A 16725-nucleotide genomic window follows, 5' to 3' on the forward strand; every position below is an offset into this window, starting at 1 on the left:
CCTCAGTCCTGAATCTTATGTCCAATATTTCTTCCTGGATTTTTCTGTTTCGCTCCTCCAGTTTTTATGCCATCCTCATTTTAAACTTGTAAGTAAGTTTTCCTTGTTTTTTGTTTGTCAGCTTCTGCATTTGGTTCCTGTTTCAAAAATAGTTTGAACTTTTAAGAGAACCCCCGACAGTAACAAACTATACATATTCTTCAAACAGTGGCAACAATCTTTGGTAATAAAGTATAACGTTATTATGTGAATAAAAATGGGAAAACATTACTTTAAATTTTCTGAAAATATGTAAGCAGGTTGTGTTTTTGTATAAGCAGACTGCTCCCCACTTCGAGATTCACTAGATGACAGTCAATTAGTTAAAAGTTGAAGCTTCACATGTTTGTCAGGACTGGAGTTTGCAAAATATTTAAAAAAATGAAACTGAAACTCTGGACCTTCAGTGTTTGGAGACATTTCAGCTGTTTGATCATGGAGACATGAGTAAAGCTAAAGGGATAGTTTAATGTCTTAATGTTGAAAGTTCAGCTGCTGACTTGCTCTTGATCCGATCTTTGAGCAGCAGGTGGCGAAAGACGAGGATGGATCAACGATTCACTCCGATCCAAACTCCCGCCTGAATAAAACACAGAAACTTCTTCACTTAAGACAGAAATTTTCCCCGTTGAGTTGAGCTGATCTACATTTTAGACCCCAAACGACTGTTAGTTTTTCCGAACGAAAACAGTAGGAAATGTTGACTCACCTACGCATTTGGTGTCGACACATTTATTTAGTTGGTCAGGAGTGTTAGTAAGAAATGGTGCAAGTAGTTAGTACATTTATATGAATTAAAATATACATCTCATCAAATTAAAAGCATTTCTTGAAACAGAATCACACATTTCTTTATTTAAAATGTTTTTTATATGTCTGATGTAATATTGTAGGCTTAATGTCATGTTTCAGTTTCATTAACTTTAAACTGGAAATAATCGCAGTTTGCAGAAAGGAAGCCAAAAAAGTGTTTAATCAATCCAAAGAATGTTTCATTATGTGAATTAACTTTCTGAAAGAAATTAACTTTTAAATAATATTAAAATCTTTTGAATGTAACTGTAAATAAAAGTAGGCCAATAATAGAGCCTTGAGGAACCTCACACCTAAAAATCACAAAGTACCAAAGAATTTCATGCTTGTTAAATAAATTGGTGAAACCAATAAGGATGTTTTTAATCCATCAGCGACTTGAAAATATGAGAAGAACTTTTCCTTTTTAATGTCTTTGAAACATTACATGGTTCAGTCTGTCAGAGGATTTAAAACGCTTGAGAAATACGACTCAAAATACTTTTATATAAGGGTCCAGACTTTAATAATCTGTCCCAGCTGAACCACAAAATAAGTGCTAATTGTCACGACTCAAAGTAAAACATTTACATATAATGAGAGTCTCTGACGCCAAGCAGTGGTAGTTTTACTGTCAGAGCTGCAGGTGTTAGCCGCAGTCTGATCCTCCACCCATGACCTGCTTTCACCAACCACAAGGGACTTTTGAAAGTGTTACACTGGAACCGTGTTTTTTCCTCCACATTTTGTTTCAAAGGATTTAAAACTAACAACATTATGATGCTGCTTTACTTTCACTGAAGAGGCTCATTTCCTCCCCTTTAACCAGGAAACATGCAGCTTGTCCAGAATTATGTTTAGCTTATTTTGAATGAAATCGCTCATTTGTGTTTTGTTGATGAAGTGCTGTGGAGTCCTAAGAGAAAACTGAAGTTGTAAAGGTCAGAGCGAGAAGCAGCCATGGAGAGAAATTTCTTCTGAGTGTTTAACACATCATCAGCAGCAGATAAAAACCTGCGGCAGTGTTATGGTCCTCCAAACATCCTGCACCACCGCAGCACTTGGATCCACTTCAAACCCACTTTGTTAGAAACGTCGACACAACTTGATCCATTTGTTGTTACCCTGAAATTCTAAATTTGCTCTCAAATTGACATTTTTCACATTTTTCTGCTTCCTTTTCTGTCTCAGCTGCTTCTAAAAGCAGCCCAAACATTTTAAAAACCCCACCCAGCCCCTGTGTTTGGAATAAACTATAGTTTCATGGTCTCTAGAAAAGGAGTCACATTAGACAGTCGCTGTGCCGTTGCCTAGCAACCAAAGAGGAGCTCTAGCACATTTGGTTGGCTGGTTTCTCACTGTATGTGCTTCAAAGATGTGCGGTTGTAAAATTGTGCAACTGTTAGCAGCCATTTTCAAGTGCAAGTGTAAAAATTGAATTGGGTTGAACATTCATAGTCTACCATACCAATTGTTTCTTGTGACCAATTCCTTAATTTTCCAGAATCCAAATGGCTACTAGCAAGTTAGCATTAAGTTAAGTGGTGAGACTTTGCTTCGACCAATGTAGCGCAGCCATCTTCATCTCCTAAGTGACGGCAGGATGAGTAGCTTGTGATAGAGATGGTGAACTGAATCTCTTGGTCAGTGTAACTTTAGTTCACCTTCAGTTTTATAAATGATTGATGCCCAAAGACTCCAAATACAAGCAGCAAATGGATTTCTACGCCATCGTGTGACTCTTATAGTCTTCATGGATTTAAACCTCAAAGTTGTGCCTGGCAATTTTACCGTTTTAAAAGCATATTTAGCCAGTTTGTTTCCCTTCAACGTGTTTTGGTTGTTCCTCCTTAACCATGACTTTCTTAACACCCTTTTTCCGTGAAACTCAGCCTGTCCTTTTCTCTTAACTCTGTGGCATTCTCTGCTTCTGTTGTAGACACCACAGAACTAGGGCATTGGTTTTGTTAGCACCTTAGACCAAGTGCAGAAGTTGAGTGTGCAGCTGCAGCAAGAGATGTTTTTAGCCTGAGCAGTCGATGCTTCTCTTCATCTCAGCCTGCTGGTAGATTTAGTTTTTGATGCTGTTGTGAAAACCACATTCAGATGATTAAACATCTTCCTTAAATAGTTCAGCTCTGCTGTAGAATGTAAGTCAGTGTTAATTTTCCTGTTTACAGCTTTTAACTCTCTGAGAAAACATTTGGAGACAACAAAACATATTTTATTGACATTTAGTGTTTTTTTTCTTGCCAGTTCTTTTAAAAAACTGTTTTTCTTGAATATATATATAATAACACCATATAAACATGATGCCAAAATAATTTAAACTCAGTCTTTTCAGAACATGTTTGTTTAAAGAAAGTCTGTCACTGATTCATTAATTAAACATTAAATATTACATAGTTAATTAAAAATAGTTTTAATGGGCATCAACTAGTTACCCATTATTACCTTTTTTTTTTTTATATATTTTTTTTATTAGGTTTTAACATCAAAATACAAAATGTACAAAAATATATGAACAAGATCTGTAAACTTTTTTTCTATAACAGAACCGAACATAAGTCGTACAGAACACATGGATAAGCCTTCCCAAATAAAATCCAGAGGAATAAGAAAAGAAAACAAGAAAAAACAAAAAGTAGATATGTTAGAAGAAGAAATAAAAAAGACATTAGTCTTGTGTGCAAAGTACAATGATATAAATATAGGTCTTAATAGTGAAAGAAAGAGAAAAAAAAAAAAAAAGGGGGGGGGGAAGGATTTAAGAAAAAGGTACATCAATGGGTATTAATGACAAAATAAATAATTTGATAAATAATATGATAATGTAAATAAAAAGGTCAGGCAAAAGCAAAATTTAGTTGGGCACCATACGGGACGGCAATGTCTGAACAAAATCAAAAAACGGCTGCCAAATCTTTAAAAATTTAGTTGTGGAACCTCGTAGGGTACATTTAATCTTATCAAGTTTACTAAAGTGTAAAGCATCTTTAATCCAGATTTCAAATGAGGGAGGTAAAGCTGATTTCCAGCACAGCAATATTCTACGCCTCGCCAACAAAGTGAGAAATGAAACCAGATCAGCCTCAAGTCTTGACAAAGAAACCGTCTCAGAAAGTACACCAAACAATGCAGTTAGTGGATCAGGCTGGATGGACATATGAGCTACTTCAGACAAGGCTGCAAAAATGTTTGTCCAATATTGCTTTAGTGATGGGCATGACCAAAACATATGGATCAGTGAGGCAGGTGTTTGATGGCAACGATCGCATTCCGGACTAACGTTTGGGTATATTTTAGAAAGCCTGGCCTTAGTCCAGTGAGTGCGATGCAGGACCTTACACTGAATTAGTCCGTGTCTGGCACACAGTGACGAACCATGAACACGGTAAAGAATTCTATCCCACAAGTCATCTGGAAACAGAAAACCCAAGTCCTCTTCCCATGCCGCTTTGATTGAGAGAATTGGGGACTCACGAAGACAGCACAATCTCTCATACAAACATGAAATAGGACCCTTTTTCGGTGGGGAAGGTGACAGAAGTTTATCCAAATCATTAACAGGAGGTTTAGAGGGAAAGAGAGAAGTTTTTTCCTTAACATAACTTCGGACCTGTAGGTAACGAAAAAAGTGGCTCTTTGGGAGGTCGAATTTTGCAGAAAGCTGATCAAAGGAGACAAATGTACCCTCCTCATAAAGGTCACTAAAGCTTTTGATACCATGAGAGAACCAAACGGAGAAAGCATTATCGATCATAGAGGGCCGGAATAAAGGATTCTTGAAGATAGGAGATTGTAAAGAAAAAAAGTTTAATTTAAAATAGCGGCGGAACTGAAACCAAATTTTCAGAGTCACTCTCACCATTTTGTTGTTCGGAATTTCAGCTCCTGATAGCAATTTGGGAGCATAAACTAAAGCAGACAAAGACGATCGTATACAGGATGAGGCTTCCAAATCCAACCAAGCCGGGGCACTGTCCAAATCATTTGCCTTTAACCAATAATTAAGAATTCTAATATTGGATGCCCAATAATAAAACATAAAGTCCGGCCATGCCATTCCACCCACACTTTTTGGTCTCCTAAGATATGATTTACAAATTCTAGAGGGTTTATGATCCCAAATAAATCCAGTGATGATTTGGTCCAGTTTACTAAAAAAAGAAACGGGGATAAAAACAGGGACACACTGAAAGAGAAAAGAAAACTTGGGAAGCACGTTCATTTTAATCGTATTAATTCTCCCAGCAACGGATAAATGAAGCAAAGACCATCTATCTAGGTCTTGTTTGACCTTGTCCACCAACGGCTCAAAGTTAAATTTAAAAAGGTCGCAAAATTTACATTTGACCTTAACACCTAAATATGTAAAACCATCAAGGGCAACCCTAAATGGGAGAGAAGCAAGTGAATATTTTCGAGCCACCGAATTTAATGGAAAAATTTCACTTTTACCAAGGTTTAGTTTATAGCCAGAGACGCGGCTAAATTGATCAAGAGTTGAAAGTACAATAGGGACTGAAGAGGCTGGTTTAGAAATATAGAGAAGCAAGTCGTCGGCGTACAAGGAAAGTCGTTGTTCAATGCCTGATCTTGTGACCCCACTTAAATGTGTATTGGATCTAAGTGAGATGGCCAATGGCTCTATAGCTATTGCAAAAAGTAATGGGGACATGGGGCACCACTGTCTAGTGCCTCTGAAAAGAGGAAAGTATTTAGAGTAAATGGAATTTGTTTTGACAGAGGCAAGTGGGGAAGTGTATAAGAGCTTTATCCATGAAACAAACTTATTACCAAATCCAAAACGTTGAAGTACATAAAAAAGGTAACCCCACTCCACCCTGTCAAACGCCTTCTCCGCATCCAGACTAATCACAAATTCAGCTTCACAAGAATCTGTGGGGTTATAGAGCACATTAAATAACCGTCTAACATTGGAGAAGGCATATCTCCCCTTAATAAATCCAGTCTGGTCAGGACTGATCAAAGATGGCAAGACAGTTTCTAAACGGAGGGCTAAAAGTTTGGCGAGAATTTTATAGTCTACATTTAAAAGAGAAATTGGGCGATAGGAGCCACAAGATAAAGGATCTTTATCCTTCTTCAGGATCAAAGAAATAGAAGCCTGTAACAAGGATGCTGGGAGAGTTCCAGTTTCAAATGAGTGCCTAAACATGTTCAGTAGGAGGGGAGCCAATTTAAGACTGAACTTTTTATAAAATTCGACAGGAAATCCATCCTGTCCTGGGCATTTTGAACTTTGCATATTATTAAGAGCACGCAGAACTTCTTCTACAGCCAAGGGCTCTTCCATTTTAAGACTATAAGTTCGGTCTAGTACAGGAAAAACAAGGTTATCACCATTATTACCTTTTGAAATATGTCTCATACTAGCTGGTACTTTGTGTTCCCAAGTGTCACAAATCTGGTTTGACATCTGGCAACTTTTTTAACTTGGTTTGTTAAAGATCAGATAACAGAAATGTTGTGCAAAACACATCTGATAAAATTCCCTTCTCACCCACTGCGGGTGGTTCTTATCCTCTGAGCTCGGGTCCTCTACCAGAGGCCTGGGAGCTTGAGGGTTCTGCCCAGTATCTTGGCTGTGCCAAGGACTGCACATTTCTGGACTGAGATGTCTGATGTTGTTCCTGGGATCTGTTGTAGCCATTGGTCCAGTTTGGGGGTGACTGCCCCGAGGGCCCCGATGACCACAGGCACCACTGTGGTCTTCACCTTCCAGGTCCTCTCCAGTTCCTCCCTGAGGCCCTGGTATTTCTCTAGTTTCTCGTGCTCCTTTTTCCTGATGTTGCAGTCGCTTGGTATTGCTACATCTATCACAACGGCTTTCCTCTGTTGTTTATCCACTACTACAATGTCTGGTTGGTTCGCCATTACCATTTTGTCTGTCTGGATCTGGAAGTCCCACAGGATCTTAGCTCTGGCGTTCTCCGCCACCTTTGGGGTTTTTTCCCACTTTGATCTCGGGGTTTCCAGTCCATATTCTGCACAGATGTTTCTGTACACTATGCCTGCAACTTGGTTATGTCGTTCCATGTACGCTTTCCCTGCCAGTATCTTGCACCCTGCTGTTATGTGCTGGACTGTCTCAGGGGCCTCCTTGCACAACCTGCACCTTGGGTCTTGTCTGGTGTGGTAGATCTGGGCCTCTATTGCTCTGGTGTTTAGGGCCTGTTCCTGGGCGGCCAGGATGAGGGCCTCTGTGCTGTCCTTGAGTCCAGCTTTTTCCAGCCATTGGTAGGATTTACTGATATCAGCCACTTGGGTTATTTGCTGGTGGTACATCCCATGTAGGGGCTTGTCCTGCCATGATGGTATCTCTGGCACCTCAACCTCCGTTCCCTGTTGTCTGAGACATTCACTGAGCACATTGTCTGTTGATACATATATATATATGTATATATATATATATATATTTGTATATATATATATATATATATATATATATATATAACTGCTGTGCAGTTGTGCAACATCTTTTCTCATATCTTTTTTCAGCAACAGAAGGTTCCAGACAAATGGACAAAGTGAACTATTGCTCCAGTTCCAGAGACTGAGTTCATTCCCACCTGTCCTGTTTGGGTCACTTTAACTGGACTCCAGTCCGTTTGCCTAGAGATCCGGTTCATTTGAACTCTGAAAAAAAAAAACGAACTCTGGTTCGCCTACAAACCTCGGTCTCAGCTCAGTTAAAGTGAACTCTGGTGCGGTTCGAATGAGTATGTGAATGCCAAATGAACTGGAGACCACTCCAGCAGGAAGTGGCATTCTGGGTAAATGCAACCAAAACAAACATGGAGCAGCATCAGATTTTAACGGTTGGAGGTTTTCTCCTTAGTCTTTGGCTAAAGACCACAAGACATTTTTACCGTTTACATTTTGTGAAGAAGTATATTGTGTCGTTTCCTTCAGTGGTTCTTGGTGCAGCGCCCCCACAGGCGAGGAGGGGAACAGGTTTTTCAAAGAGTTCTGTTTGTTTGACTCAGTGCCATGTGAAAAAGAATCACAGCAGCTGGAAATAAAACAAATGGAGCAACTTTGGACCCCAATCAAACAGAGTCTACTGTGAAAACATCCAAAACCCAAACGCCACCAGGCAACGTTAAAGAAGGCCTTTAAAAACTCACTGAAAGAGTTTCTACTGCAGGACATTTTTATAAATCCTGCAGCTGGGCTCACTATAGCCAGCATTCCTCCTCAGCTCCTACTTCTTGACTTTTTGTAGATTTCTGGATTACCCAGGCAGATCTTCTAGCTGATGAGCTTCTTAACCAGTTTAAACTTGATCTTAATCTTGTGGTTTGGTTGGTTTTACCGACAGAACTCAATGTGTGAAAACCAACGGCTGTTCCTCCAATCAGCTGCTCTCGTCTGCTGGTTTACCACAAGACGGTTGTTTCTCTCCTTTACGACTCATTTTATGTACCAATGACTGTCGCACTACATCGTCTAACAACCATTTTGATTTAATATGTGAATGACTGTGAGTCTGGGTCTGCTGTGGATGAGTTTATTTGTTTTGGTGTGATGAGATATTTTACCGTCCAAAGTCCCTGTAGTACTTTCACTTTCCTTAGACTCCTTAGAATTTTACAACAAAAGAAAAGAGAAATTAGCAGGTTAAACAAAATGTGGAAAACAATCATAACAATGAATAACTATATGTTTATATCTGCTTTGTTCTGTTAAATGTTGCTTCAGTTTCCATGTGTAAACCGGAGTTCCTCTGGTATTTTGTTAATCTTTTTCTGCTGTTTGCCATCATCATTTCTTGTTTCTGAGTTTTATTTTCAACCATAACTTTCATAAACTGTATTATTGTCTGTGGTCACATTCTCTGCAGAGGTTTAGTTTCTCTTCTGCGTTCGTCGCTGCAGTTTTCCTCGTTTTCTCAGCCGTTTCTTCATATCATAACCTTTACTATACATTGAACTAATTTTTGAATTTTAACTTTTATTCTTAGAAAGTTTCTTTCCTCTCCTGGCAAAAGGCCAGATACTGCCTGGTTCTCACTGCATTAAGATTTAGCTAAAGATTAGGGTGATGGCAAAGAGGATTTTCATCCGGAGCTCATCATCGAAGATAAAATGTCAAAATACCCAAAACACATGAAAAAAACTACTCAGTAATAATAAGATGAGTTTTATTGCTTTAATGAAAATAAATATATTGTATGGTAAGAACATTTTGGAAATTGAAATTTGTAGTAAAATATAAATTAGAACTTTTTTTTCTTCATAATCACAAAACAAAAACAACCAGTGGGAAAAGTTTAGAAACAGTTTTCCTCTAATCCTTCGTTCTTCTTTAGTTTGTATGAAGCAAAGCAGATTTTAATGGTTTGATTTCTGGTAAAACTGAAGTTCAAAAGCAGGAAGAAACAAAACAATTGAACACAAACGTTTTTCTGCTTTTCTTGTGTAAACTGGAGATGTTTCCTGTTTAATCTCATCTTCTGTGTGATTAAAAATTATTTCTTAAATACTGCTTGAAAAACATTTTGAAGAGTGGAAATGAGATACTAAACTACGGTGAGGTTAATCCTTGTCTTGTTAAATGTATATATTTATGTATTTAGTTTTGAAACTTCCTCGTTCTGGTGACTGACGGGTTTCGTTGACTGGCTGCAGATTTTCCCCTCCGTGTTGAAACGGTTCCCCTCAATCATCAGATTGTCTGCAGACACAGCAGCATAATCACCTTCGTCTCTACAGTTCACTTCTCTCTGTCTCTCAACTGTCTAGTCAAAGGAAAACAGACAAAATGGGGAAAATTGATGGATGCCTGAAGGCTGTTTTCATTTCCTTCAATTGCTTGTTTGCAGTAAGTAAAATGATTTTTTTTTATTTATGTAGAAAATTCAGTTTTTGTTCTTTTCAAAGCACAAAGAATATATAATAATTAATGAGGCCAGTAGGTAGAAATGACTAGATATTTAGATTTTTACTTGTAATTTTTTAAAACTACTAAAAAGAGAGAGCAAAGTAGAAATAAAACTTACACAAATATTCACTTCCTGTTATTTTTGTTTGGTAGTTATACATATTTGTGGTTCTTTGATTTTATTCATTTTTCAACTTTCCTTCCCATTTTTCTGATACCTGAAAGATGCATTCTACTAAATTAGTTTCTTTCTTTGCATAACGGTGACTATTTATTTAGTTATAAGGAATTTAATCATTTGTTTTCATGTCAGTGCATTTTAAATTGAGTCTAGATTGCAGGAGTCACTGCGGATCCTTGATAAAAATGAATCATTTTTCAATTCATTTCATTTTTGTCCACATTAAACTGTCACTTTAATCTTGACTATAGTTTAAATATTTGGATTATTTTTCAATTATCAAATATTTTTATGTCCAGTTTCATTCAGTTTAGCTCTGCGTTGCCCTCTAGTGTTATAATGTAGAAATGACAAATGTAGAGACAAGTAGAGAAAATTATTATATTTTCTTCAGTGTTAAAATATCATTTTTTGTAAATCTGAAGGAAAATAAAATTTTTCTTGGTTTTATTGAATAAACCTGTTCATTCCTTTTTTTTAGTGTTTGGGAGGCATATTGATCTACGTATTAATAAGGTTCAGTCCCAGTGACTATGAGGTAAAACACAAACATAGTTTAATGTGCTTTATTTTGGACTAATGTTTCACAGATTTCTTTCTTTTGAGGAAATGCTGTCTTGCTGAGCAGCCTGGAGACGTAAACATCCTACGATGAGTTAAAAAGTCTCTGCAACGATTCCAGGCCGCCAATAATTTAATGCAGTGGAGAATAGAAAGTTTTGGAAAACAAATAAACTTGGAAAAACTTGAAAGAATAATCAGTAAGTCCTGTGTTTTTGCTCTCTTCGATCAGATGGAAGGGATTGACGCCCCGAGCGTAATCTGGCTCTGGGTGTTTGCCGTTATCACCCTCCTGATCTCCTTGCTGGGGAGCCACGCTGCACGCACCGAAAATAAATGTGGCCTCAAACTTGTATGTACAAGATTTCACAAAATTTACACAAGTTCTAATTCTAAATTGATCAATAATTCAATAATTATTCTTATTGTTTTCTTTGCAGTTTGCAGTTTTGATGGGGCTTGGAATGGTCCTCATGCTAGTCTTTGGAGTTGCTGTCGTTGTATTAAAAAAGCAGGTGATTATTAAAAAGTTAATGTGGTGCAGAGTTAAGATAACAGGTCAGTCTGGGGCGCTGCAGGCTCAGCTGGTAGAGCAGGTCAGTGGTTACTGACTGGTTACTGACGTTAACTCAGCACAGTCTGACACAGACCTCACAGTTTGCTGCATCCAGTCACTGAAAGAATAACCAGCTTACAATGAAATCAGTCTTTTTATTTCTTTCTGTCAAGTCCTGGAACATGGCCGCTACAGCTCTCCACACCAAAGCAATGCTAGCATCTCTGCTATAGAACAATAACCAGATCTCTTCCTGTATGGGGAAATCTAGTGCAGAGATTTATGGCTTACTGGTATGTAACCCATTTCCTGTTAGTAAATAAAATCAGGCATCAGTTTTCTGGGGTCTATTTTATCAAATCTCTGGTGGATGTAGAAATGCGGTTACGCTTTTAGCCTTTTTCATCCAGCAAAGTGCTGATCTCACACCTGTGGAAAAACAATAGCTTCTATGACGGTCCATTGTAAACCCATAAAGATAAGCTGGGTGTTCATAGATCACCAGGGGAAATCCACTTTTTCTGCTGCTTGATTGTTATTAATATTCTTTTTTATAAGTTATGTTTAATTAACCTAAGTGGAGAAGCAACAACTACTCCTTCACATGCCAGCTGAACTCAAATATTGAAACTGATACAATTATAAAAATGTAAACAATGAGGCATAAAATGAACAGGCAGTCTCCATTATTACATTTCCTAATTGTTTTAATCTTGCATGTGTTTTGTCTGGTTTTATCTAATTGTTCTTCCTTAACGTTTAGGAGATGGAAAACTTTCGAAGTCCTAAAGTTGCCCAGGAGTTCTTGAAAGACAATGAGAAAAAACAATTGCTTGAAACCCTGCAGGAACATGTAAGACTAAAGAGCTCCCTCTGGTGACGTTTTAAAGGAAGCACAGACAAACCTTTTTAATAAAAGACAGTATGCATGTTAGTGATGGACAAATAATTATATTAAAATTAAAGCATCGGCAATTCTTTTGTTTCAGAATCTGTACTGTATTGATGCAATGTATAAAAACCCAACAACTCTCCTAATTTTAAAGTCTTGTGTTGCAGCTTCACTGTTGTGGATGGTCTGGCGTGGAGGACTGGGGTTCAGACGTCCCTAAATCCTGTCGCTGCACACTTTCATATGAAGAATGTAAACCCAACCCACAGGTGAGATAACAAAGGTTTAAAAATTAATCTTCTGTCAAAGAATAAACTAATTATCTACAAATCTTTGAACATGTCGTTTTCTCACAGGGATCCATTGGACCTTCATCTGTCCACTCCAAGGTATTCAGTCAAGCAAATTTCACTTCACCATTTTGTCAGATCTCCAGGGTGCAACCCTTAACTTACTCTCAACTTTCTGTTTCCAGTCCTGTGGTGAAATTGTTGGGGATTATGTTGAATATGCCGTAAAGATTGGCTTATGCATCATTTTTGGATTCGCTTTTGTTGCTGTAAGTTCCGATCATATTCTCTGCCATCATCTACAAACAATCTTCACTGCACAGCAACACAAATCATTTAATCCTGGAGAAGGGAGACAAAAATGTTTTGGTCCTAAATTTCTTCACTTTCATTGTGAAAATTAAAATTGCATCTCTGTCAACAATTACCACTGTAATTATTTCTTCTTTGGGAGCTAGAGTACTCCTTAGCAGCTGTAAATAGGTAGCCTTAAATAAAGCTAATAAATAACTCAACACCAAGCATGTGGCTACATGTACACAATGTTTTTGTTTTGGAGAAATGATGGATTAAAAACAATCCAATTTTAGTCATGAAGGAAAATTAGAAAAAAAAGGGTTTATAGGCCATTTTAATGTAAAATCCAAATTCTACACCAGCTGTTACCATGTTTGAATTGAATATGTGGAGATTAGCGCTCTCATGCTAACCCCCTCCTGCTAGCTCTTTGCTAAGCTACAGCTGGTTCACCACAACATAGCCTGACATGAATGCTAAAGCTAGTTAGCGTAGCCAACGAAGTCGGCAGATAAATGGGTTTCCTGTAACAAATTGTTTCTCTGCCATTAGCTCATTTAGCAGCAAGTACATGAGGTGATTGACAGCACTAAGACCCTCCTCCTAGCTCTTTTTGTTTTTGCACTCCTGCAGAGAGCAGTAGTAGTTCAGGGACGAGGTGGAGGAGACCGAGCTTTTCCCAGAGTATCTGTCACAACATGGTGACAGGTTTAATAAATAAATACATTTTTGTAAAAATTACTGCAGCTCTAAGTACAACATGTTTAAACTAATATCCCATAGTTCAGTATTTGGTTGGTGTACAGATATAAAATTAAATAGGTGTGAAACAACAATATGGATCAAACAACTGTACAAACTGGAAATGACTCGACATATTTATGCCCAGTATTATTGACTTCTCATATCAAAACCAGAGGAAAACATGACCTGCTAATATGTTTCGCCAAGCAGTGGTGCTGTAGAAGAACAGCAGATTGACTACCAAACAGTGAATGTCAATTTAGGAGGAGAGTAGGCTGAAACATTTAGAAGAAATCCAACAGTAGAAAAACATTTCAGCCAGCAAACCCAACAGGAAGACTAGAACCTTCCTTTTGTTCTGGCCTCATGTCTCTTCTGACCAACTGTCCACTTGTTCTTCCAGATGATGGGATTGATCATCTCCGCTAACATGATTAATCAGATCAGTCGTCACGACAGAGCAGGAATGTCAGCTTTTGCAATGAAGGCTTATTGACATCAACCTCCAAGTCTTGATGGGTTTTATGGAATGATGATCAAATATTGTTCAGATTCTTACTTTTTAATCTTTACTGTCGCAAAAATGTTACCAAATAAAATGTTTTGCAAACGTTTCCACACTTTGTGATGAGTCCACCATAAATATTGTATTTTATTGTGATGGATCCCTTCTCTAACACACCTGAACCAAATAAACATGCTGTCACCAGGCCTCTGAGTCGTCACTTTCACAAATAAACATGGAGCTGTTGGAGTAGTTCAGGGTTTTTTGTAATGGAGTTACAGAGCCACCAACATTCCCACTACATTGCTTGTGCGGATGTAGTGGGAATGCTGGTGGAATGCTGGTGTACCGCCGACCACCAGTAAAAAATAATAAAAAATCAGCTGCTGTCGGGCAAAAATCCAGCTGCACCAAAAGTTAAAAGTTAAACTTGAAAACTTTTTTTTTTGGGGGGTTTGCTGAGTTGCTCCCATCTACAACAAACACCCAGGACACATCTCCCCCAAACTACTGGTAGTTTAATCTTTCAGTCGTGTGCAGGACTGATGTTTGCACCTTGCAGTAATTTATTTTATCATGTCTCCTGTCATGTGGTTGCACATTTTGCTTAATAGTTTTTGAAAATGTACCATGTTTGTTTTGGAAACCCCTTTGATAGAAACACATAAAGTAGTGGATGATTGTACATTTGAAGTTGAAGCATGTGTGAAGTTACCAGAGTGGATCTGTTATGTAAGGTTTACAGATGTTTTTTTAAGTCTTGTTTTTCTTTTAGAATTCGCATCTAATAGCTGCTAATATTTGGAAATTGCTCTCATCTGATGTTATCAATTCTTGCTCCTCTACATCAAAACTGAATCATGACTATTACCACATGTGCTGTGGTCAAAGTAAAGTATTTGTATATAAAGTGTGAGTTTAAACTGAAATAGTTTTACTCTAAAAGCTGCAGACGGGATTGTGTTGGCCTCTCATCAGTCTGCTTCGGAAAACCATGACCTTTCTTCAACAGTTCACACATGGTACTTTTTCCATGTTGTGCTTGTATTTTTCCACCCATCCCCCTCCACACACACACACACACACACACACACACACACACACACACACACACACACACACACACACACACACACACACACACACACACATGTTTGAGCGGCTATCTTTGTGGGGACTTTCCATTGACTTCCATTCGTTTCTACACCCTTACCCTGACCTTTACCCTAACCCCCTGCGCCACCACAGCACGCCCCTCATTTCTAATATTTGCAATGTTTAGTTGCAATTTTAGTTGACGTGTTTAGTTGCCGTTTTTAGTTGCAACTAAACCAAAATTAGTTGCTAAAATTGCAAATAAAATTGCAATTTTAGTTGCAATGTTTAGTTGCCGTTTTTAGTTGCAATTTTAGTTGCAATGTTTAGTTGCCGTTTTTAGTTGCCATCTTTAGTTGCCGTTTTTAGTTGCAATGTTTAGTTGCTGTCTTTAGTTGCCGGTTAGTTGCAATGTTTATTTGCAATTTTAGTTGCCGTTTTTAGTTGCCGTGTTTAGTTGCAATTTTAGTTGCCGTTTTTATTTGCAATTTTAGTTGCAATGTTTAGTTGCCGGTTAGTTGCCGTTTGTAGTTGCAATTTTAGTTGCCGTCTTTAGTTGCCGTGTTTAGTTGCAATTTTACTTGCCGTTTTTAGTTGCAATTTCAGTTGCCGTTTTTAGTTGCAATTTTAGTTGCAATGTTAAGTTGCCGTTTTTAGTTGCCATCTTTAGTTGCAGTTTTTAGTTGCAATGTTTAGTTGCTGTCTTTAGTTGCCGTTTAGTTGCAATTTTAGTTGCCGTTTTTAGTTGCCGTGTTTAGTTACCGTGTTTAGTCGCAATGTTTAGTTGCCGTTTTTAGTTGCAATTTTACTTGCCATGTTTTAGTCTAGACGCCTGACGTCTAGACGAATGACATCAATGTCTAGACGCCTGACGTCTAGATGCCTCACGTCTAGACGTCTAGATGCCTCACGTCTAGACGCCTAACGTCAATGTCTAGACATCTGACGACTAGACGCCTGACGTCTAGACGCCTAACATCAATGTCTAGACGCCTGACGTCTAGACGCCTGACGTCTAGACGCCTCACGTCTAGACGTCAGGCGTCTGGACGCCTAACATCATTGTCTAGACCCCTGAAGTCTAGACGCCTGACGTCTAGACGCCTAACATCAATGTCTAGACGCCTGACGTCTAGATGCCTAACATCAATGTCTAGACGCCTGACGTCTAGACGCCTGACGTCTAGACGCTTAACGTCAATGTCTAGACGCCTGACGTCTAGACGCCTAACATCAATGTCTAGACGCCTGACGTCTACACGCCTAACATCAATGTCTAGATGCCTGATGTCTAGACGCCTGTCGTCTAGACGCCTGACGTCTAGACGCCTGACGTCTAGACGCTTAACGTCAATGTCTAGACGCCTGACGTCTAGACGCCTGACGTCTAGACGCTTAACGTCAATGTCTAGACACCTGACGTCTAGACGCCTAACATCAATGTCTAGACGCCTGACGTCTAGACGCCTGACATCAATGTCTAGACGCCTAACATCAATGTCTAGACGCCTGATGTCTAGACGCCTGACATCAATGTCTAGATGCCTGACATCAATGTCTAGATGCCTGACGTCTAGACGCCTGACGTCTAGACGCCTGACGTCTAGGCGCCTGACGTCTAGGCGCCTAACATCAATGTCTAGACGTCTGACGTCTAGACGCCTCACCTCTAGACGCCTGACGTCTAGACGCCTGACGTCTAGACGCATGTCGTCTAGACGACTGATGTCTAGACGCCTAACATCATTGTCTAGACCCCTGAAGTCTAGACGCCTAACATCAATGTGTAGACGCCTGACGTCTAGACGCCTGACGTCTAGACGCCTGACGTCTAGGCGCCTGACGTCTAGGCGCCTAACATCA

General features: G+C 38.8%; 1 protein-coding gene across 2 annotated transcripts; it reads left to right on the plus strand.

Annotated features, from left to right (window-relative positions):
* Nucleotides 1–9532: 9532 nt before the first annotated feature.
* On the plus strand, nt 9533–13973 carry LOC106699971 (23 kDa integral membrane protein-like). 2 transcript variants are annotated; one of them, XM_014472958.2, is made up of 9 exons: nt 9533–9681; nt 10404–10460; nt 10716–10835; nt 10924–10998; nt 11803–11892; nt 12099–12200; nt 12288–12320; nt 12407–12490; nt 13666–13973. In XM_014472958.2, exons 1-9 carry the CDS (start codon nt 9622–9624, stop codon nt 13756–13758), a joined length of 714 nt encoding a protein of 237 aa, XP_014328444.1. In that variant the 5' UTR covers nt 9533–9621; the 3' UTR covers nt 13759–13973. The 2 variants fall into 2 exon arrangements, with proteins under 2 accessions (XP_014328444.1, XP_023205725.1); XM_023349957.1 differs by lacking the exon at nt 10404–10460.
* The last annotated feature ends 2752 nt before the right edge of the window (nt 13974–16725 follow it).

This window comes from Xiphophorus maculatus, chromosome 17, assembly GCF_002775205.1.
Source record: "Xiphophorus maculatus strain JP 163 A chromosome 17, X_maculatus-5.0-male, whole genome shotgun sequence".
In the NCBI taxonomy this organism is placed as follows: Eukaryota; Metazoa; Chordata; class Actinopteri; order Cyprinodontiformes; family Poeciliidae; genus Xiphophorus; species Xiphophorus maculatus.